Below are 22,571 nucleotides of genomic sequence, written 5' to 3' on the forward strand. Positions count from 1 at the left end.
AGTAAACTTGCTGTTTTTCCTGTCCAAACATCTCCTAACAGCCCACGTTTTTCAAATGAAATTCTAATAGTCCTTGGTGGGACGACCAAGGGTACACATGTACCATTTAAAACAAGGACAACTTTTCCAATAGCATTTGTTTATGCTCTGATTCAGTGAGAATGACCTCATAGAAACCTCTTGCTGCAGTGTAAACCCCTTCCACAAAACATCCACCAAGCATGGCTTTTATCCATTGACCAATACCTGCTGAAATAGGCATTTTACCACGAGAAAAAAGAATTATCGCTTTTTGAGATAGCCTCGTAATAGCGTCGAAGAGTACTTGACTAGGGATTTTCAAACGGAAATTCGACACAAGTGCATCCCATGCTTGTCTCCCATGAGGTCTTGACTATCTAATCAGTAAGTCTTTGTGGTGATGAAGCTCTGGTAGGAAGAGGCCTAGGCACTGCTGATTTGGATAATCCACAATCCTGGATAAGGGTCCAAACCCCTCTCCGAAGAGACAGTGGAACCAATGAAAGTCCATCAATGTACATCCATAATGAGAAAGGAAGAAAAATATATTAACCTCTACAAAAGACCCAAGACCAGAAGCGTTACAGTATATCCGTGAGATACTACATGTAATGAGGATAAAGCCCTCTATGTTGCACATACAAGTCAATGTCTCCAACCTCATACAGACCAGTACATCAATGTACATCCATAATGAGAAAGACAGAAAGTTATATTAACCTCTACAAAAGACCCAAAGAGTCTATGAGACTAAAAGTGTTACAGTACATCCTTGACATACTACATGTAATGAGGATAAAACCCTATGTTGCACATAGGAATCAATATACCTCCAACCTCGTACAGGGAATTAGAGAGAGAGAAAATTCAATATGCATTTTAGTAAGGCGTTTTCAGCTGCTTGTGTGAAAAGAAAAGAACATTTAAAATTGCATCAAAAAGATTGCCACAGCCATTTAATTATCCTAAGCATTCAATGAACTTTCGAGAACTGCTCAAGATATCATGCTCCCCTTCCACAACACCTGTACACAAGAAAAGAAAACAAAAAATGATGTCTCTCTCTCTCTCTCTCTCTCTCTCTCTCTCTCTCTCTCTCACACACACACACACACACACACACACACACACACACACACAGTCACAATTGCCAACATGCGTCAGCTCACAAACAGGTTTCTTTTTTTGTGATCACCTCCAAGGTGGCCTGCAAACTAGCCACTGCTTTCCTAATCTAGATTCTAACAGAGTTGTCCTCCTATTACTAGATCCACACCAAGCTAATCCAAAAGGCATATTCCCTAAATAAGTGGTATGATGAGCTGAGCCACGAGGTGGAAAAGTTACTTCCATCAATAAAGAAAAAGTACATCTGAATGGAAAGAGATCAATCCTCACAAAGAGGTAAAGCCTGTAAATAAGGGGACCACACAAACAGCCTGGAATGCCAAATGATACCACCCTTCGCTCTGGTCAAGATGGGCAATGTCACTAGATGTGCAGAAAGCTGCCCGTCTCACTTGCATCGCCCTTGAATTGCCCTGGACATGCTCTACCGGCCACCAAGAGTGTTGATAAGGCCAGTCCATATAGAGTGAGTGAACTCAGCAATAGGGGTGGTCAATCCCTAAATAATCTCGTGGCACTGACTGCACGACGATGGTGTGTCATTGCACCTTGGCTCTACAGTTACCATCCTCTCCTGACCAGAAAAAACTCTAAATCAGATGCTAGATTTGGCTAATCACCCGAGCAAACAAGAAAAGCTGCCACTTGCTGCTCAGAAGTTATGTATGTCCACATTGAATCTAAATAGCCAACCAAGGTGTCTCTAGGGATCCACCGAAAAACCCCCCACCTCTCCCCAAGGAGTAGGCCAATCGGGAGTACCTCTGCTGAGGGAGCTCCCATAGCCGCTGTAAAAAGGTAACTACTTGGAATAGGGCCTCGGTCACTACTGGTGCGGCACCCAGCTCAGCCCGAACAATCTCATGTGGTACTGATGATTTGCTCCGAATCATGCGGGCAATCATACTCTCCATTTGCCTCCATCCCTCATGGGCAAGGCTGTTGTCCAACCCGACGCTCCCTGCCAGTCCTCAAAGAGAGAGAAAGCGTGCTCAATCCAGCCCCGCCTCCTAGCAAGAGAGAGAGAGACATGGCAGTTCAGCCCGCCGGTCTGTTGCACAAAAGAAAGGGCCCTGTGTGTGCTGCTACCCGACTTGTAGCAAGAGAGGGAGAGAGAAGCCCGTGGATGAGCCTGCTGTCCAGCTGGACTCTGTGCTCCCTGCTCAGCTCTCCTTTTCCTGCAGCCCAGCCCACCAGCCCCCCCCCCCCTCATGGGAAAGAAGAAGAAGGCGTGTAAGTGCTGTTCTGCCCTGTCTGCTTTTCACCAAGAAAGAAGCCTCTCTCTGCAGCCGCCAGCCCCGCCATAAGCGTGTGTGCCCCCTCAGCAAGCAATCCAGTCCTCCGTGTGCCAAGTGAAAGAGGGAGAGAACATGTGCCGCAGCTTCAGCCCGTCAGCCCCCCCCCCAAAAAACCACGAGCTGGCCCGATTCCTCTAAAAATAACGTAGGCCTTTTTTCTTTAAAAAAAAGGCCACGATGCTCCCCAAAAGGGGATTGGTTTTTTTAATCTTTAAATCCTTTGTCCCCCCCTTTTCACATGGGGTTAAGAAAAAGGTCCTTCAAAATTTTGACCCCAAGTGTGACTGTTTGGCAAAGGTCCTGCTTGCGCTTGTGCCCTGCACACTGACCACCATGTTCCAGTGGACACTTGCATACTGTCAAGAGAAAAACACAAGGTTGTAACATAGTAGCTTCCCAGTTTTCCCATGTTTCCCATTTTCCCATGTTACTCGTGATCTCTAGATCTATAGATCTTTAGACCTTTTCTCACTTTTTTCTGTTACACACCACTGACATTTGTACTTCATCTGACCAGATTATTGTAACTTTTGGTCTCATAGGTCATTTTGGCCTTTCGAAGACGTTAATACAGATTTCATTTTCATTTCTCTCTGTGCACACACACGCACATACACACACCATGGTGATCATAGCTTTTCCCTTTGTTGTGCAACCCCTAAATCTACAAATGGTATCAAAGCATTCTTAGGGTTTCTCTGATTTTAGTGTTTCAGCCTGTCGCCCATCAGTGATGCCACCGTCTCACTATCCGTCACATTCTGCTCCCACCTGGCTGCGCCACATCAGCACAACATCTACAACTCCAACGCCCACCTCCGCCACTGACCGTACAACCACCGCCATGCAGCTGTTTGCATGATGCTGCCGGCCACCAGTCGCCCGTTGCAGAGCTGCTTCCGCCGCTCAGAGTGTATGTTGTTTTTTGGGTTGCAGTATGGGTTTGGCCTTGTGTAGCTGTTGAGTGATTGTTTGTGTAAGGGTTAATCTGACAAGGTGTTACATTAATTTTAGGATCATGGAGCAATTATAAGGGATGAAGCACCCGGCCTTTGTGAACGATCGTAGGTACTTGGGATAGAGCTTATCAGTGTGAACTAGCATTGTCACATTAATTTCTGGTGACATATAGCATAGAATTGGTGTCTAGATATTGCAGCTCCAAGTGTCATAAAGGGTGCAGCTGGCAAAATTTGCTCCAATCTCTAGCCAATGCTTGATGCAGATATCACGTGGATTGTAACCTTCTCTATCCTTCGCTGATATGTAGTACTCTGCAGAAAAGCATGTGCAAGCTATCTAAGCTAAAAGCCCTCAATTCAACACCCACATGTGGTAACCAGTGACTCTATAGGAAATTAGAACATGTAATGTACACAGAAAAATGCTCTCATATGCAAGATCTTTCACATGCAAAATGAAAGCACAAATTGCACAATAGCAAAGATGGAAAATAGTAGTGAATTCTAGATCGATTGCTTCTCCCCACAAGTGTGCTCCTATGAGGGGAGCTTCAATGGCTCAACACGAGCTACTGAGACAGAGGCTATGTGTGGAAAGGATACAAGGGGTGCAAATACAATGAAGGTAGATGAACAAAAGATGAAGGGCTCTGCCAGGGGCCTACATAGCCTTCAGTCTAGGTCAGTTACGTTGGCTATTTGTGGTCATTTGCATGTTGAGCCCATATGACCACACCACCAACCGTGGGTAATATAGGACCAAAAAATAGACTAAAGGTTTTGTGCACCCATTCAAGCCTCACAATCCAAGGAAAGGGAAGTATGTCCTTCAGCCCTTACTACAACGTGATATGGGCATGTCAGTCCACACTTGCATGTATCCTATTTGGCAGTGTGCCCAACAAACCTATGCCATCTACAAACCATCTTGCCTCCAATGGCCCCACCATCCGGTGTTCAAAGCAGGTCTCCTGTGGGTGGCCAGGCTACTTAAACATGGCTACACGTCATGAAATTAAAGTAGTATTTAGCTTCGGCTTAAGCAACTCCACATTGTTGAGCTAGAGCTTAAATGCTTTGAGTGGGGAGAAGCCTTAAAAATCACTAACCTAAACACCATATGCTCAAACATTAAAGAATGTGCTCAATAAGATTCACAGAATATGATCCACTCAGACTCATGAGCCAATGCCCACCATATTCAGCCTTCACTGTGAATATTGCACCCTAATCAAGTAAACAATTACACATTGTACCCTAATATCCAGCAAAGAATGTAATTTGCACACAAACTTGAGCCCACCTTTTATACTTCTTTCCCGATCCACATGTGCACAAAGCGTTCCGACCAACTTCTACACTTCTGCTTGGACTCTGAGACAAATTATGCTTGAGAGGAGAACTACCCACCAGCAGCTTCTCCATCTGCATTTAACCAAGAGAAAACTCTGCAGTTCGAACAAAAAGAAAAAAGGGTGAAAATCAATGAGAACACACTTATCCAGTGAGAAGGCAAGCCATGCATGCCTCTTCCATTGTCTTTGGAAGTCCCTCCCCTTTCTCCTTCAGTTGCAGCACCTTTGTGTGTGCCTCCTTCATCCAGTCATATTTTGTAAGCACTCTGTTTATGTCCTGAATGGTGCAACCACATTGTGTCGCTACTTCTGCTTTCTGCTTTGCATCCAAATGCTGAAGATGGCAACTATAAGAAAACATTATTACAGACTACAGTTTTCTCCTTTATCACTCATAAAACATTGATACTACTATTTGCACAGCAAAACGCATACTTGCCCAGTTGGGTCATGTTTTGCAAGGGCTCGTAATATGGTTTCGTACTTGTCCAATGCCTCTCTGACTGTCCCCTCGCTCACACGAGGTTGCATTTTGAGTAATTTTGTGAGTTTTTCAACACGCCGAACTTTTTTCATCTCATCTGCACAGGCTGCACAATGGAGACTCCATTTTGATTACTGCTGTTCATGCCAATGCAATATACACCATGTACATATGTATGAGTATGTGCAAAATATGAAACAATGAGACAAAAGAACTCAACGCCACAGCAGCATCAACCTAGAAAAGAGAATAGGAAAACCGCAACTAGCTGCAAAATCATGATGCAACATCGATCCAAATGCCGATTGCTGTTCAAACGGCAACTCTCACGCTGGCTCCCATGGTAACTTAATTTGCAGCTCTGATGAGATCAGGAGCAATGCTCAAAATAGTATGGTTGCTCCACCTCCTCCTTGAGCTCCACCTCCATGTCAACAAACAACCAAACCACCTCTTGCAACAAGGGTGCCTAACATCTCCCTAGTTGATAACCGCCTGCTTGAGCGGCTTCAAAAACTGGAACTGCTTCTCATGTGGCATGTGAGTCAATCGATCCCTAGATCCCAAAAGTAGCACCGTGAGGAACAAGGGATAAGCAAGAACAAGAGGAAAAGGGATTGCATGACGGGGACTGCTGCCGATGATGAAAGCACCCATCCAAATGTCGATTGCAACTCGAACAGCGATGCCAACTCCCATGGCGACTTGATTGGTAGCTCTCATGAGCTAGAAAGTACTGCTCGTAGTGCCATGGCTGCTGCATGTCACATGCACCAATTAATTTGGTGACACACAGACATATTCCTACAGTTTAAGGGCAGTTTTGGACCAGTTTTGGGAAGCCTAAGAATGTATAAACCAGAGTGGCGAAGGAGCCAAGGGTTGCGCACCTTCCTAGCCCAGTATGAAAGCGTTAGTATGAACACGTTAAATGACTATCATGACATAATTTTTGGGCTTGCAAAAGGCTGACCAACTCAAGCAGTTAGATCTCTGAATTCAGCACTTTACAACTTGGAGCAACCAGTACAGCCAAGTCACATGCATCAATGGCTTAAAGCACAACATTCAGAAGCTGAGATCTGAGTAGTCATTGTAATATTAATTCACTCAGTTAAATATATACAATAAATTAGGTAAATCTCTTCCCTTCTGTCTGAGCATGTTCAGTTTGTGCACTAAGTAGCGTTGACCACAGCACGTAATCAGCATGCTTTCACTTAGCATGTTACATTGGTATCCGAGATCTATGTTTTTCTCTATGTGGGGATGAGTCAAGTGCTCTGAGAGGAGCAATACCGTCAAGATCAAGAAGCATGGGAGCCATCCGCAACCCCAAAACCGTCAAGAACGAGAAGCCCAGGAGGTTGCCTGAGAAGAATGATGAGCCCAGTGTAAGAAGAATCAAGAAGAATGCAAAAGCCCAAGACCTAAATTTCCAAGATGTAGGGAGAATCAAAACGAAGTGTGACATCATGATTGGGGATAATGATTGAAAATTATAGTGGACAAGAGATTAAGAAAACAAGGCTAGATTGTTCCCATGAATTGAAGAGCATGTGTCATCTGCACACATGGACATGGCTGATTTCCAAGTGCTAGTCCCTGATTAGCCAGCAGATAAACAGTAGGATCAGTAGCAGCTTTGACAAGCATGCGAAGGCTTATCTGTGGACGAGGACCCAGTTAGCAAGTTGGAGGTGGCACACCTGTCCATGGAACTGGCCGACCAGCAATCGGCCAATTGAATAAGTCTTCAAAGAGCCTAGAAAAGGCAAGTTTTTGCTCATTGGTAGATCATTTGACCCCCTTTTGGGGCAGGTCAAGAGTTAGGGTCCTCTGGACATCAGAGGACATTGACAGTTGTACATTGATTTGTCTCATAGGCCGAGTTCGGCCTCTAGTAGACGTTAATACATCTGGAGTTTTCCTTCCCAGATGTTATCCATTAGGAGCTCCTAGTACCTTCCTTTTCCTCATAGTTATTGTTTCAGTTTCAGTTAGTTGTTTAGTTGTTTTAGCTTTTCTTACACAGACATTGTATCAGATCCACCAATTGTTGTAACCTTTTTGGTCTCATAGGTCATTTTGGCCTTTTGAGGACGTTAATATATCATTTCATTTCATTTCTCTCTCTCTCTCTCTCTCTCTCTCTCTCTCTCTCTCTCTCTCTCTCTCTATTTTTTTTCTTTTTTCAAAGAAGAGACTTCTATTAAGTATGAAAAAAGGCATACAACAATCACAGCTATAAGCCGGAATAGAATAATGTAAAGTGATCTCAACCATTGAGGAGCATCATGGTGCCATGAAAGACCCGTGGGAGTACGGTGGGACTAGAGGAAAAGAAAATGTCATGGTCCCACTCCCGCATAAACTCAAAAATCTGGACACCCTCAATAGCCTCCGTGCTGACAGCGAGGTTTTTGGTGGAAACTTGTTTCAAAATTGAATCGATTTGAAGCACCGCTAGAGGAAGGGGTGTTGCCACGATTGTTGTAGGAGCGATGACTTTTGCTTGGAGTTTAAAAGGGTGGACGTCCTAGCTGAGGAGGAGGTCCTAGCGAGGTGTTCGTTAAGGTCTACCATGCGTTCCGCATATGCAATTGCCGAGGTAAGGTCAGCGGGTTTGTAATTTTGCACATCCACATGAAGATTGGACAGACTCCTCTGGATCTCCAAGAAGTGGCGGCTCCTCGACAGTGGATATTGTGGATACTGGAACATGCTCGTCAAAGACCACATCCCGGCTGACAACAATCTCGTTCCTGTCTGGATCATACAAGTTTACAACCTGTATCCCTTGGAAAGAGAGTTATACCCCACAAATACAAGCTTGCGGGACTTGGAGTCAAGCTTCCCCCTCTGCTTCTTCGGAATATGTACATACGCGTCACTCCCAAAGACACGGAAGAGCGAGACATCAGGTTTCCTACCAAAGTATGCCTAAAATGGAGTCATATGGGGTACTGAAGTCGTTGGAGATCAGTTGAGAGTATGGACAGCCGTTGCCACAGCCTCTCCCCAAAGTGGACGAGGAAGATCACGATGCTCCAGCATGGTCCTCGCCTTCTCCACCACAGTCCTGTTCTTGCGTTCGACAACTCCATTCTCCAAAGGCGATCCAGTATTGGCCAGTTCCCTTTTGATGCCATGATCTGCACAAAATCTGAGAAATACAGTCGAGGAGAATTCACCTCCTTTATCAGCCCGGAGAGTCTCGACCTGAAATCCAGACTCTTTCTCCACCATCACGTGCCAATCCTTGAACCGAGCAAAAGCTTGGTCCTTCTGGGAAAGAAAGTAGACCCACGTGAATCTGGTACAATCATCAACAAGCAGCATAAAGTAGAGAGATCCTCCCAAAGATGGTGTCTGCTGAGGTCCACACAAGTCAGTGTGAATCAACTCCAATGGTTTCGAAGCCCGCCTGGAAGCCTACTTCAGAAAGGATTCCCTGTGCTGCTTACCACGTATGCAAGAACTGCAACGCCCTTGCCTGCTACCCACATCTGGCAAGCCAACCACCATCTGGTCTCGGAAAGCTCGCCTCAATGCATCCACATTTAAGTGGCCAAAACGAAAGTGCCACAAATCGCCGACACCTGAGAACCTGTCAATGAGAGCTTGTAGATACCATTCTCCACACCGCCTTCCCAAACAACCTGGCCAGTCTCACGGTCCCTTAGAGCAACTGAATGCTCCTCAAATTCCACCCGAAAGCCAGTCTTGCATACTTCATGCACTGACAGAAGATGAAAACCCAAAGCAGGGACATAAAGAACACGGGAAGCATGCTTGCCCCCCTTGCCGTCGGGAATAATCTCCATCCGGCCCTCACTATGTATCGGGATAGTGGAATTGTCGCCAATAAATATGCGACCTGACTGCCGTTTCAGATCCAAAAAGAAGTCACGGGATGGAGTCATGTGCCTGGAAGCACCACTGTCAAGAATCCATTCCCGGGTATCCTTCGCGGTGAAGCCAACTGCCTCCTCGCTCGAAGATGATGAATCGTCGGAGTCCACCATCTCTAAGTGCACAAATGCCGGAGTCTTTGCAGCTGAGGCTGAGGAATCAGCACTCTTCCCTGTCCGCTAAGGGCACTTCCTCTAATAGTGGCCTTTCTCGCCACAATCATTACAGGATCTTTCGGCCTTCAGCTTCTCTCGTTCTGAATTAGGCTTCTTCTCAGAAGACTTCTTTGGTGAAGCCTTCCCTTTGCCCTTATTGTTATTCCGGCCTTTCGACCGTTGGCCAGTAGTGTAAGCTTCCTAAGAATAGATAAAACGAAAGAAAACCTTTTGAATATTATAGTGAAAATTTGGATGTCAACTTAAGAAAACACTATAACTTGCTCTTGGGAAGAGAGAGAGAGAGAGAGTGCCTCTCCGTCCTTCCTCGTCGACAGTAACTCCCCTTCCTCTGCTTCCGGCCGTGGAACCCCGATGATGATAAAATCAGCAAGGTCATATGACTCCAGCACAGACTCCATCATGACCTTCCAGATGCCATGATTGGACCCGTCCAACTGACGATCCACTAGGAACGTGGGGAGAGTCGGAATCTTCACATATTTAGCCATCTCTAGTAAATCTGCCATCGCGGGGAGTAACCTGAAAGGGTGGGTGGGTGGGAAAAAAAAATCTGTAAAAACCTGCAAGTGGCTGTCCAGCACCTTAGCCCGCCTTCCTCTTGCACCTTATCTTCCCAAACAGTCCAAAACAGTCCACCAATCAGCAACCTAACAATCCTCCTCTTGCTCAAAAAAACTCCCAAGATCTATCACGAGCCTAGGGCTCTGATACCATGTCAGAATATGCAGCGGAAATGATAACCAAACTTGGGTAGACAAGAGCAAGTAGAATGCAGAAAATAGCAGCACAAGAAACACAGAGAGATAGGTGTGTAAACTCTTCTCTATACACAAGATCCCGCAGAAAACTGAATGAGGAAGTGGTGGGGGCATGGGGCCTATTTATATGCCCCATGTGAGCAGTCGGCCAGCACTGGTGGCCCTCCTGATGGGAGAAGGAAGAATTAGGGTTAGGTTAATTCATGTGTGGGAGATATACACAGAGAAGAACAAGGGAGAGAGAGAGAGAGAGAGTTGTGGGGATAAGTCAACTCATCAATAGCATGAGTGTGTGACTCCCCTATCACACATGTATATTGCACTAGTACACATAGTGCACTTAGTACATTAAAAGTACTAAGTGTACTATGTACTATAACTTATGGGCTTGTACACACTATAAGGGTGGGCATAACGCCTTTACCCCAACAACCTCCCACTTAAAGGCAAAGTGCCCTTAAATGAAGGAAAAGAAAAATCAGCATGTACATGATAATATACAAGGCCATATCAAGGCTGAAACTGGCCTCATCCAATGCCCATCAAGTGTCTGCAATGAGCAAACCGCTCCGGAGGCAAACTCTTTGTCAACACATCAGCCGGGTTGTCATCCGTATGAATCTTAACAAGCTGAATTTGCTTGTTCTCTATCACCTCTCTGATGAAGTGATACTTCACATCCACATGCTTCGTCTTTGCATGAAAGACAGGGTTCTTTGCCAACTGGATGGCACTCTGACTGTCACAATGCAACAATGGAATATCCCCTGTATAACCCAAATCAACCACTAACCGAGATAGCCATAATGCCTCCTTGCAAGCCTCTGTGGCTGCAATATACTCGGCCTCTGTAGTAGATAAGGCTGTGCACTTCTGCATCCTGGATATCCATGGCACAGCACCTCCTGTGAATGTAAAAACATAACCGGTAGTAGACTTCCGGTTATCTGGATGACCGGCATAATCCGAATCCGTGTAACCATGCACTAATGCATCCTGTTTGCCAAAGCAAATGCACATATCCTGTGTGCCCTTCAGGTATCTCATGACACCTTTCACTGCTTCCCAATGCTTCTTGCCAGGGTTGGCCATGTATCTAGATACCACTCCCACTGCAAATGCAATGTCCGGCCTAGTAGCAACCATGGCATACATGAGACTGCCACAAGCTGAAGCATACGGAATCTTGGCCATATCAGCCCTGCCTCTATCCGACTGTGGGCTGTCCATAGCACTGAGTTTCACATATGGAGGCAAAGGAGTACTAGTCTTCTTCCCCCCGTCCATATTGAACCTCTGCAAAACTTTGCCAATGTATTCCTTCTGAGACAAATACAACACATGCTGATTTGCATCACCCAAATCCTTCATATCAAAGGTTTGATGCAGCCTCTGCTTCAAGGTATCCATCTCCTTACGAGATTGCCCGGCAATCAACATATCATCAACATACAAGATGAGGATCAATAGACTGCCATCCAAAGCTTTCTTGGTGTACAAGCAGTGATCTATGTCACTTCTCCTGAACTTCTGAGATTTCATGAATGTATCAAATTTATGATACCATTCTCTTGGTGCCTGTTTGAGCCCATAAAGACTCTTTTTCAGCTTGCATACAAGCTTCTCCTTTCCACTCACTGCATAACCCTCTGGCTGCTGCATATATATCTCCTCATGGAGATCACCGTGAAGAAAAGCAGTCTTCACATCCATCTGAATCAAGTCCAGATCATCATGTGCAACCAAAGCTAACACAGCTCTAAGTGTGGTCATTTTGACCACTGGAGAGAAGATCTCATCAAAGTCCACACCATATTCCTGCTTGAAGCCCTTAGCCACTAACCTGGCTTTGTATCTTGGCTTTGCATCAGATGCAACTTTGAGCCTGTATACCCACTTGCATGGCAAAACCTTCTTGCCTGCAGGCAAATGCACCAACTTCCAAGTTCCATTTTTATGTAGAGAATCCATCTCTAACTTCATGGCACGCTCCCAAAGAGCCTTGTCTGCCCTCTGTAAAGCCTCTTTATAACATGAGGGCTCCCCACAGTCAGTGAGCATCAAGTAGTCAACCCCTGGAACAAACCTGTCAGGGGCTCTGGAGGGTCTAGTGGACCTCCGTACCCAATGACCATCATTTGCAGGTTGCTGTCCAGCCTGCATATCACCCATTGGTGGCTCCTGTTCCATGCCATAAGGCTGAAAAATCATGCCCGGTATCTCCTCCAACTGTGATATATCCATAGGGATATCTTCTGCCATCTCTGGCTGTCCATTTGGACCATTTTCAGCACCATTTAAGGGCTGGTTTTCCTGCTGTAATGGCTGATTTACAGCCCTTTGTTGTTGTCCATGATGTCCATCATCATCAAAGATGACTCTGCCAGGCTCCTGTTGCCTTGCAGGCTCCTTATACATGCATGTTTCATCAAAAATGACATCATTGCTGCGTATAATCTTTCTATTCACGGGATCCCAAAGTCTATACCCCATTTCACCTCTGTCACCATATCCTAGGAATATGCATTTGTGAGACTTAGGATCAAGTTTGGTGCGCATTTCCCTGCGTATGTGCACGTACGCAACGCAACCAAACACTCTCAAGTGCTTGTATGACGGAGGCTTCCCTGTCCATACTTCTTCTGGCACTTTCCCACCAAGCCTCGTGTTAGGTGACCTGTTTATAAGGTGAACGGCTGTCATAACAGCTTCAGCCCAAAAACCATGAGGTAACGCAGCATGTGACAACATAGAACGGACCTTCTCCTGAATGGTCCTGTTCATCCTCTCTGCTGTCCCGTTTTGTGGAGGATCATAAGGAGTAGAGAGCTCCCTCTTGATGCCTTTAGCATCACAAAAGTCCTGAAACTGTTTGGACATATACTCTCCACCATTGTCGGAACGCAAAGCCTTCAGTGTTTTGCCAGTTTGATTCTCAACAAGAGCAACAAACTTCTGAAACACTGAGAATGTATCACTCTTCAAACGAAGAGGATAAACCCACACCTTGCGTGTGGCATCATCAATAAAAGACAAAATATTTTGCCCCTCCCAAAGAAAGCTGAGGCATCTCACATACATCTGTATGCACAAGCTCTAACTGAGCATCTTTCTGTCCAAGAGCTTTCTTGTGGGGGCACTGCAGTTGCCTGCCATATATACAATGCTCACAAAACTGAAAACTTGAAAACTTTAGAGAAGGCAAGTAACCCAAACGAGACAATTGCTCCATTCCTTTGACACTCATGTGTCCCAACCGGCTATGCCACATAGAGATTTCCGGCAGCTCGGTTGCATTTACATTAGCATGGTGACAAACACCTGCATGCATAAAGTAAAGAGTGTCCACCTTAGAGCCTCTGGCAACAACCAGTGAGCCCTTACTAATTTTCCACTTTCCACTACCAAATGTGGTAACATAATCAGCATCATCAAGCTGTCCAGTAGAAAGCAGGTTCTTCTTGATCTCAGGCACATGCCTGACATCATGGAGCATAAGCTGTGAGCCATCTGAAAATACAAGCCTTACATCACCTCTGCCAAGAATCTTGCATGCATGGTTATCACCCAAATAAACCACTCCTTCATTGCCAGCAGTATACCTGACAAACAAGTCTCTGCAACCTGTGACATGAAAGGAGGCACCTGAATCAATGATCCATGAGTGCATACCATGACCACCTGTAAGAAGTGAATGGGCATCAAGTGAAGACGTAAAGAGGACCTCATCCTCACTGCCACCTGCATGTGACACATTGATTTCTTCGATCTTGACTCCACTTTTGCCCTTTGGCTTTACATCTTTGGCTTCATCCTTGTCTTTGTCTTTGCCTTTTCCCTTTTCTTTTTGATCATTTTTCCATTTGTAGCATTGCTTTTTGATGTGTCCCTTCTTGCCACAATAATGGCATTCCAAATCCTTTTTGGAGCGAGACTTGCTCCTTCCCCTTTCTTGGCTTTTTCCCCTTTGTTGGGATCTCCCACGTGCATTCATTGCATTGGACTTTCCAACAGAGTTGTTTTTCCTGTTCATCTCTTCTTGAAGAAGAGCACCCTCAACATCTGCATATGACAGCATAGCATGCGAATTGCTAGTGGCTGTCCTGAATGTGTTCCAACTCTCTGGCAAAGTGCATAACAGAATAGTGGCTTTGAACTCATCGTCCATTGCCAACTTTTGATTTATAACTTGGCTGACAATACCATTAAACTCATTTAGATGGGCTGTCATAGACGCCCCTTCCTTCATCTGAAGACCTATGAGTTTCTTCAACCAATACACTTTGCTTGAGGCACTTTGTTGGGCATACAAGTCCTGCAATCTCTGCCACATTCCCCAAGCTGTCTTCTCTTCACGAATGCTGAAAAGTAATGAGTCTGACATAGACAACATGATAGTAGATCTTGCCAGCTCATCCATATCTTCCCACTCTTCAGCAGTAAGAGAAGCGGGCATCACACCCCTTTCTTTGATAGGCTTGTGCTGCTTTTTCTGGAGCAACACATTGTAGCACTGGGTTTGCCAAATATCATAATTATGCGAGCCTTCAAGCTTCTTGATGTGAAGCAATGAAGAGCTCTCACCTGTGGTTGCCATAGCAAAATGCAACCTGTCAATGCTTGACTCCCTGCAAGTGTGCAAACACTGCACCAAAAGCACACAAAGTGCTCACTGTTGTTCTCCCAAGCTTTATCTCCCACTCCGGAAGCACAAATGCAACTTTTCTCCCACTTTATGTGATGAAATCACCAAAATCTGGTTGCTGCAGATTTTGGACAGCACCTTAAATGTGCTCTGTTGCCCTTCCAAAGTACTGTATAACAGTACCAAGTGCTCACCAATGATGTACCAAACCTGTACCGGCAAGTACAACAGCTGAAATTGAACCTTTTGGTCACTCAAAACAGTGTACAGCCATGCCAAAACTTGCACAAAGCTGTGCCAAATCTGTACCAGCAGGTACTATAGCAATAAATGCTCTCCTGGCTGTCCAAATGAGTGAAAATCAGACTTTTACAGTCCTGTACAGTGCATACAACAGTCCCGAACAGAAATTGGGCAAAAGCCCCTTGACTGCAAGCTGATTTTTGAGGATTCAAGGCATAAATGTCTTGCCTGCTGCTTTGCCAAGCTCAACAAGTATACGAACTTGAAAAGCCCCTTGATTTAAGATCAATTTTTGATCATACATGGTACATTGACGCACATGAAGGCATCCAGAGTGTTCACGATGCTTCCCCCTGGCCACATATACATCAAATACATGAAAGCCCCTTGATTTACAGGCACATTGAGTGCTTGTAAGGCATCAACACATTATCCACAGCATCAAATGCGATTGCCTGCATGCAAATCAACCAAATCGGCACAAAAGCCCCTTGATTTGCACTGCAATTTGCTGCAATTTTGCCCAAATGTGCGATTTCTCACATCATACAACATGTATGAGTGCTTAATTGCACAATTACATCAAAAGCCCCAAATTTCGACATCCAATTTCCTGCAAATTGATCCTGATTGTGACCAATTTCCTGCAAATTGATCCTGATTGTGACCAATGTCACCCAATTTTGCCAATTTTGCTCAAAAATTGAGCAATTTGGCACCTGTACCTGCTCAATTGATTACTGTACTCGCTCAATTTGCAAATCCCAAAAAAAAATTGAAGCAGAATACCTTGTAGTTTTCTGATTTTTCTCTGATTTGCAGGCGGGTTGATGAATTTGGTGCTGATGCTTATGCAGTTGCTCGTGCTTGTTGCTGTGGATTCGAGAAGCAATAAGAGCAACGGCTTCTGCACAACTGAGGCGGAGACCTCTAGCAAGGTGTTGGCTGATTGCACGTTCGCATATACGCCTGCTGTTGTATGGACGTAGATGCACGTTCGCCTGATTGGTTCGCTCGAAACACTCCAACGCCTGTTCGCCTAGCTTCGCCTAGCTGTGCGCTTCGCTCGCCTACCTTCGCCTTGCGTGTCTTCCCTTGTGGCCAGGCGCCTCAACGCCACGTGCTCGCCCAGCCTAGCTTCGAGCTGACACCTAGTCGACCCCTGCTGCGAGCGCTGCTGTAGGCGCCTGGCAGCGCTGACACGCCTGTGTGTGTTTCAACGCCAGGTGGGAAGTAGCGATGACCACTAGGCGCACTGTTTGCGCCCAGCACACAAGAACGAGTGATGTCGTTGGCGACCCTAGAGAACTTAACGGCGCTGCAGCACAGCTATTCCTCGCTTTGTTGAGTTTCTTCTGCGTAGTGACTTTCCTCAGTTGCAGTTCGAGGCAGCGTGGGCTTTCTTTGCTAGATCAAACAGAGAGGACGGGCCTGCTCCAGCTTCAGCTTCAGCTACGCATTTCTGAAGAAACTCAGCGTCAACCCCTAGTCGACCAGATGGCTCTGATACCAGTTGATGGGAGAAGGAAGAATTAGGGTTAGGTTAATTCATGTGTGGGAGATATACACAGAGAAGAACAAGGGAGAGAGAGAGAGAGAGAGAGATAGAGTTGTGGGGATAAGTCAACTCATCAATAGCATGAGTGTGTGACTCCCCTATCACACATGTATATTGCACTAGTACACATAGTGCACTTAGTACATTAAAAGTACTAAGTGTACTATGTACTATAACTTATGGGCTTGTACACACTATAAGGGTGGGCATAACGCCTTTACCCCAACACCTCCACGACTGCTCATCGGCCAGCAATAAATGAAGCCCACGACTGCATACAGCAAGTCGGCCAACAATAAAACACTCCACACTTGCTGATGGGCAGTCGGCCAGTTACACGTCTGCTGATGGGACAGTCGGCCAGCCACTAGGTGCTCCACACAACCTCTGGCATCCCTCCACACCACTGGAAAATGGGAAAAAATAGGAAAAAAATACGGGGAGTGAGGAAAAATGATAAAACACCTCATAAGGGCGGGCACACCCACAACAAAGGCCCTGGTGTATAAAAGTAGACAGGAGATGACTTCTAACAGTAACATATCCCCTCTTGAAAAATAGCAAGCGTCCTCGATTGCACTCAATAACACAGTAAGGCATCGTATGAGCAAAGATTCCCCATATGACAAAAGCAATGCCCCTCCAGTGCATCTGGGTGATGAAACAATCATCCTGGACAAAATAGCCACACTGTCACATCAGAGTGACAAACAACTCTTGCTTGTTCCTTCAGAACCTGCGGCAAAAGTCTAAAACCAAGTGGAAACACGTAACCTGTGTTAGCCAAAAACAAAACCATGCATCAATCTACATATGACAAACATATGCATGACATATATATGCATTCGCAAACAATATGCTCCTCAAGCTGCTCTACCTACTCCAAAATAACAGTCTCAGGGCTACTCGCAAGCCTTACACCCATGGATATCCCGCAGGACCCACGACTGGAGGTACAACATGAGCATATGAAGGCACTCAATGCATCTAAACTATACATCCACGAAGTACTTCCCACATATGTCTTATGGCCATCCCATAGGAGTCACACTCAGTGATGCATCCATGAACATAATAAAGTACTTGATGTATCATACCAATATACATGCCTCACACGACACAATCCAGAGTATTACCCATGTATTCTCAAGGGTACCAAGATCCAATGGCACCAGAATACAATAATACCTCAGAAAGTGTATCAATACATGCACAAATAGAGTTCGATCCATATATCCATGAACCAAACCAACTCTAGGACTGCTCACAAGACTTATGTTCTTCATAGAGTCTCGACATGTTAGCTCAAGTTGCTGCAGACTTTGAGCTCAACCAAACCATGCCATTCCAAAGGAGATCAACTCCACAAATAGCATCATCTCAATATCCAATTGACCAATCCTGTGGTCAAGAACAGCAAGAACCATATGACAAAGATCAACATCCCAATCTTCCTCAGTCATACCTTAGTTCCAAAGGCAAAAACCATCCATAGTTGCAGTTATAGTTCAAGGTGCGGCCGACTGTGAACCATACCCAACTTAAGCATCAGGCAATGCTCCAGACCTATGCTCTGTTGAACCTGAATGAGCCGTAACAAGAGTCGGCTCCAACTCAAAGGCATCAAGATAAAGATGCAATACCAGAGGTGAATCTGCTAAGTCACCCTCCTCCATCCACTTCGCATCCATCGGTGAATAGTTCTTGAACTTCACAAGATAGCGACGGGAAACTTTACCTTGTACCTTTCTTTCCTTGTGTGCCAGTATCTGCTGAAGAATAAGAACCTCATCAAGTCCTCCACTTCCGTCTGAGCCTCATCTGATACATCCACAGGCACCCAAAACCTGCTTACACTCCACCCAAGTGGTAAGAACAAGTCCCTAATGAAGCATAGTAGATCACCATTGCTAAACATACAAAGAAGCTGCCTTCCGAACCCATGAAGCCTCCGTGAAGATACCACTGGTGACAAAGTGTCGAAAGCCATAGCCTTCAACCCATCTCTTGCACCATAACACTTCAACTGCTTTCTTGTTCCTGGCTGACTACTTCCTGTCCTTGGTGTCTTTTCTCCTAAGCTTCATCTTTAGCTTTTGCTCTTCACCTCGTATAGGCAAAGACATACAATCCTGCACTCTCTCCGGCACTTCCTGTTTCACTTTCCACATGTTGAAGCTTTTGATGTGACAACCACGAGCTCGCCTCCTTGAGAAAGTAGACGATGTCTCGGCAAACGGAACCATGAAACCAGCCTTCAAAAACTTGACGGGCGGTGAAACAAACACTCGCACACAAAACACTTCAACACCCTTGAGAACCTCGAAAAGGAAAACAAATAGGGGGAGCTAGAGTGCTCCTGCAAACATTACACGGACACCGATTGGCCCCAAAACGCAGTGGCGCCCCTTGCGGTATTTCTTTACTTGATCAAATTTGAGTACAAAGTACAACTTGTAGAATCCTCTACCAATAGGATCCCTTATAGTTTCACCCAGGACTTCCAAAAGAGAACTCTCGTTATTACAGCACAGCATACCATAGAGAAGGCACACCTGTACAACACCTCCCTGCTTGCTTTATTCCTGTTTCCAAACTGTTCCATACGCTAAGCAGCTCTCAGCCATCAACAAGAAGTTCACATATCCTCTTTCTTGCTCAGCGGTTGCACCAAGAGCCACGCCTCAACCTCTCACACACGAGTCCCTATAGTTTCCACTATCTCTTGATCAGGCTGACATTCATATCGACTATGGAGAAGTTAGCACATAGAGCGAACTTGAGCGCTGAACGTAACCGAGCCAGCGAAGAGCAAAAGTCATAAGTGTCGTCATGCCAAACGGAAACCCTGTCAATGTGGTGGTGAAACTAAAGCCATGGACAGCCATGAGCTGCTTGTTGACCGTGATGATGCCCACGGAAGTGCTTACGTTAAACATCCAGAGCGGCCTTGCGATCGGCTTTGCTGTTGCCCGGGGCCATCGCCACACACACGTAGAGAGACACAGATTTGGAAAAGCGCGGCCTCACGCGAGCCACATCTCGCCAATAGCCACACTGTCGCATCAGAGTGACAAACAACTCTTGCTTGTTCCTTCAGAACCTGCAGCAAAAGTCTAAAACGAAGTGGAAACACGTAACCTGTGTTAGCCAAAAACAAAACCATGCATCATTCTACATATGACAAACATATGCATGACATATATATGCATTCGCAAACAATATGCTCCTCAAGCTGCTCTACCTACTCCAAAATAACAGTCTCAGAGCTACTCGCAAGCCTTGAGCATGTGTACACACTCTTATGAGCGTGTGTACGTGACCTTATCATGTCACTTCACTTGTACTTCACTCATACTCATCAATCTACTTTGAGTGTTATACTTGTCTCCATCTCTGCTTGCTTGCTGCATCTGTGTGTGTGTTGCTACCTTTGTCTCCACTCCAACAATTGGTATCAAAGCAAGTTCTCTTTGCCTTCACCTCCTCGTCATCACCTCCTCGAGTTGCTCTTCTGATTGTCTCAAATTGAGCCATCCTATTTGGTGGCAAAGATATATCGTATAGTATGCAGACTACGTTAACAAGGTTTTTGCACCTTTCAAGCGCATTCTAGGACTCATTCGCATGCTATAAGGCTTCCACATTGTATCTGCACTGCAATCACATACATTTGGTGTACGGACAGGGCCGTCATTGCCACTTCTCCGTTGTCATCGCATCTTCGAGCTAATCATCAATAGCTTCATCAACATCGTCATCGACTTTTGCATCCCTGCTAGTAACATTTCTTACACTACCATTTTTCATACACTTACAGGTTTCTCTACTGATAGCCATCCTGGTTGCATTTAGTAGCCATTCATAGTATATACAGGTTGTTGGGATATTTGTATTTTGTGTCAGAGATTTGTTATTTGCATGCTGAAATGGCAAGCACAATGATGTATTTGGATGCTTTCCACTCGAGATAAGCTTGACGGGACCAACTACCCGTTGTGGTGCTATATGATGCATCATGTATTGGTTTAACCAAAGGGCTTTGGAATGTTGTTATTGACACTGAGACGCCCTATCTTGCCAATGCAAGATAGTACATGACTTTGGATGGTGATACTAGTTCACCTATAACTTGGCATCCACCTCCGCACCTCCCATAATGGAACAAGCCAAGTGGGGATGGTAGGGATGCAATAAATCTAAGCAAAGCCAATCCCACTAAATTTGTAAAGCACAGCCATTTTGATTCCATGTGCATGGAAGAATAGGTAATTAAACTTACATAATGGGCATATGATATATTTTAATATGGCCATGACATCTTTGTTTAGCAAGGAGTGTGTTCTTGTTAGCCTAGGACTTTAAGTGATGATAAAAAATGTAGTGCAAGAATTTTAAAATTTTCTTTCACATTAAAATCAATAAAATAGGAAAATTAAATATTTACCCCAAGCACATTGAAATAAGACAACAACAACTCATGGAAAAAATTAATCTCAAAAATCCCCACAAATGCAAATTTAAATGAATGAATCATCCACTTTCCTTTTTTTTAAAGAAAGAAATAACACGTATATATATTGGACCGAAATTTTGAACTTGTTTTTTTTTAATGGATTGCTAAAAGAATGCATGGTTGAACTCATTTTGAAGAAAATGATATAATGGAGAAGGATAGAAAAGTACATTGAAGTGAATGCAGAACACAAAAGAAAATGACAATTCCTAATAACTAAAATGTAACAGGTTGGAAAAAAAGAAAGCAAGATGGGTCGCATAAAATCCTTTCTTTTAAGTTTTTTCAATACACAAATGGGAAAAAAAAAACAAGATTTTTTTTTAACTTCTTTAGGCTTGTTTTTAGACATTTGAAATCAAATAATACCCTTATTTTAAATAAATATGTAATTTTTTTTAACCCCAGATGGGAGAGTGGGTGTGTGTACTGACTGAGTAGGGTGAAAGCAGGTGGCGTTGGCTCTGCAGGTGGGTGTTCCTGCGCTGGCTCTGCAGGCGATTTGCCCTTGAAAACACCTTTCATTTTGCCGACCCAAGAAGAGAAGAGGCCCGATGGGTTGCCATCATCTTCTGATGATGTTGCCAAGCGTCTTGCAAACTGGCTACCTGTAGAGGGCAGGTGACCCCGCCCCTCCTTCCACGCCTCCACGTGTCGCCATGCGTCTGCACCACGTTGCTGCCCAATCAACCCACGAAGCAAGTTCATGCTCAAGGGGTGTTATGCCACAAAGGAGGTTCACACACAGCAGAGCCCACAGAACATTGGACAATTTGGGAGGGTTTCATGTGCCACGGGACAACCTAGTTGGAGTAGCCCTTCCCCCTCGGTCATTCAACCTAGTTGGAGTAGTACAAGCTTCAAGTAGTGGACATCTCCTTCCTTGTTGGTCATTGCTTTTGATACAAAATTACCAAGTTTGATACATGAATACCAAGGTACCGGTTCAAAACACCAAGATAACTATGCCTGTAAGTGATTCTCATCTTATGTTTCACACTTGAGCCCACCTCTCATCCAAGGTGTGTAACACAAAGTAGAGTGGACATGACGCCTGATGAGTTATGTCTATGCCAAGGGTCATGTGGAAGGCACAATCCCATTTTGCACGCGTCAAGCTTATAGGGTGGCCTTAGAACTTCCTTCAAACAAGTTTCCATCATTGTTGCTATAGCTTTTTGTCACTTCGAGGAGCGGGAGAGCATCTATCCCGTAAAATCCAATACCATTTACAAACTAATGTCTGCCTTTAATTTTATGTCAAACCATTTAGAGATGTGCACTTATATCACCATGTAACTAAGGGAGGTTTGCCGTATTTAGTGTGTTTTTTCAACACACTAAATGCTACTACAATTGAGTATAACATGGAAAGGTGGGCATATTCTCTAGGAAGGTTTAGAGTGTGGGAATAAACTTTTCCAATTTTGGCACATTTAAAAAGTTCACATGCAATAAAGTTGGGTTTGCATGAGAAGGCCCATATCTAGTAGACAAAGTGGTATTTAG

General features: G+C 44.8%; 1 protein-coding gene across 2 annotated transcripts; it reads right to left on the minus strand.

Moving 5' to 3' along the window:
* Positions 1 to 718: 718 nt before the first annotated feature.
* On the minus strand, positions 719 to 21,981 carry LOC147619990 (SEC-C motif protein). Of its 2 annotated transcripts, XM_086772116.1 has the most exons (5): positions 21,497 to 21,978; positions 5,200 to 5,354; positions 4,937 to 5,098; positions 4,713 to 4,834; positions 719 to 1,046 (listed from the first exon to the last, which is right to left on the minus strand). In XM_086772116.1, the coding sequence occupies exons 1-5, from the start codon at positions 21,768 to 21,770 to the stop codon at positions 1,025 to 1,027; spliced, it is 735 nt and encodes a 244-aa protein (XP_086628242.1). In that variant the 5' UTR covers positions 21,771 to 21,978; the 3' UTR covers positions 719 to 1,024. The 2 variants fall into 2 exon arrangements, with proteins under 2 accessions (XP_086628242.1, XP_086628243.1); XM_086772117.1 differs by lacking the exon at positions 719 to 1,046 and having other exon boundaries at positions 4,907 to 5,098; positions 21,497 to 21,981.
* Between the last annotated feature and the right edge of the window lie 590 nt (positions 21,982 to 22,571).

This window comes from Cibotium barometz, chromosome 32 (assembly GCF_041138505.1).
Source record: "Cibotium barometz isolate CiBa-2024 chromosome 32, ASM4113850v1, whole genome shotgun sequence".
NCBI classification, from domain to species: Eukaryota; Viridiplantae; Streptophyta; class Polypodiopsida; order Cyatheales; family Cibotiaceae; genus Cibotium; species Cibotium barometz.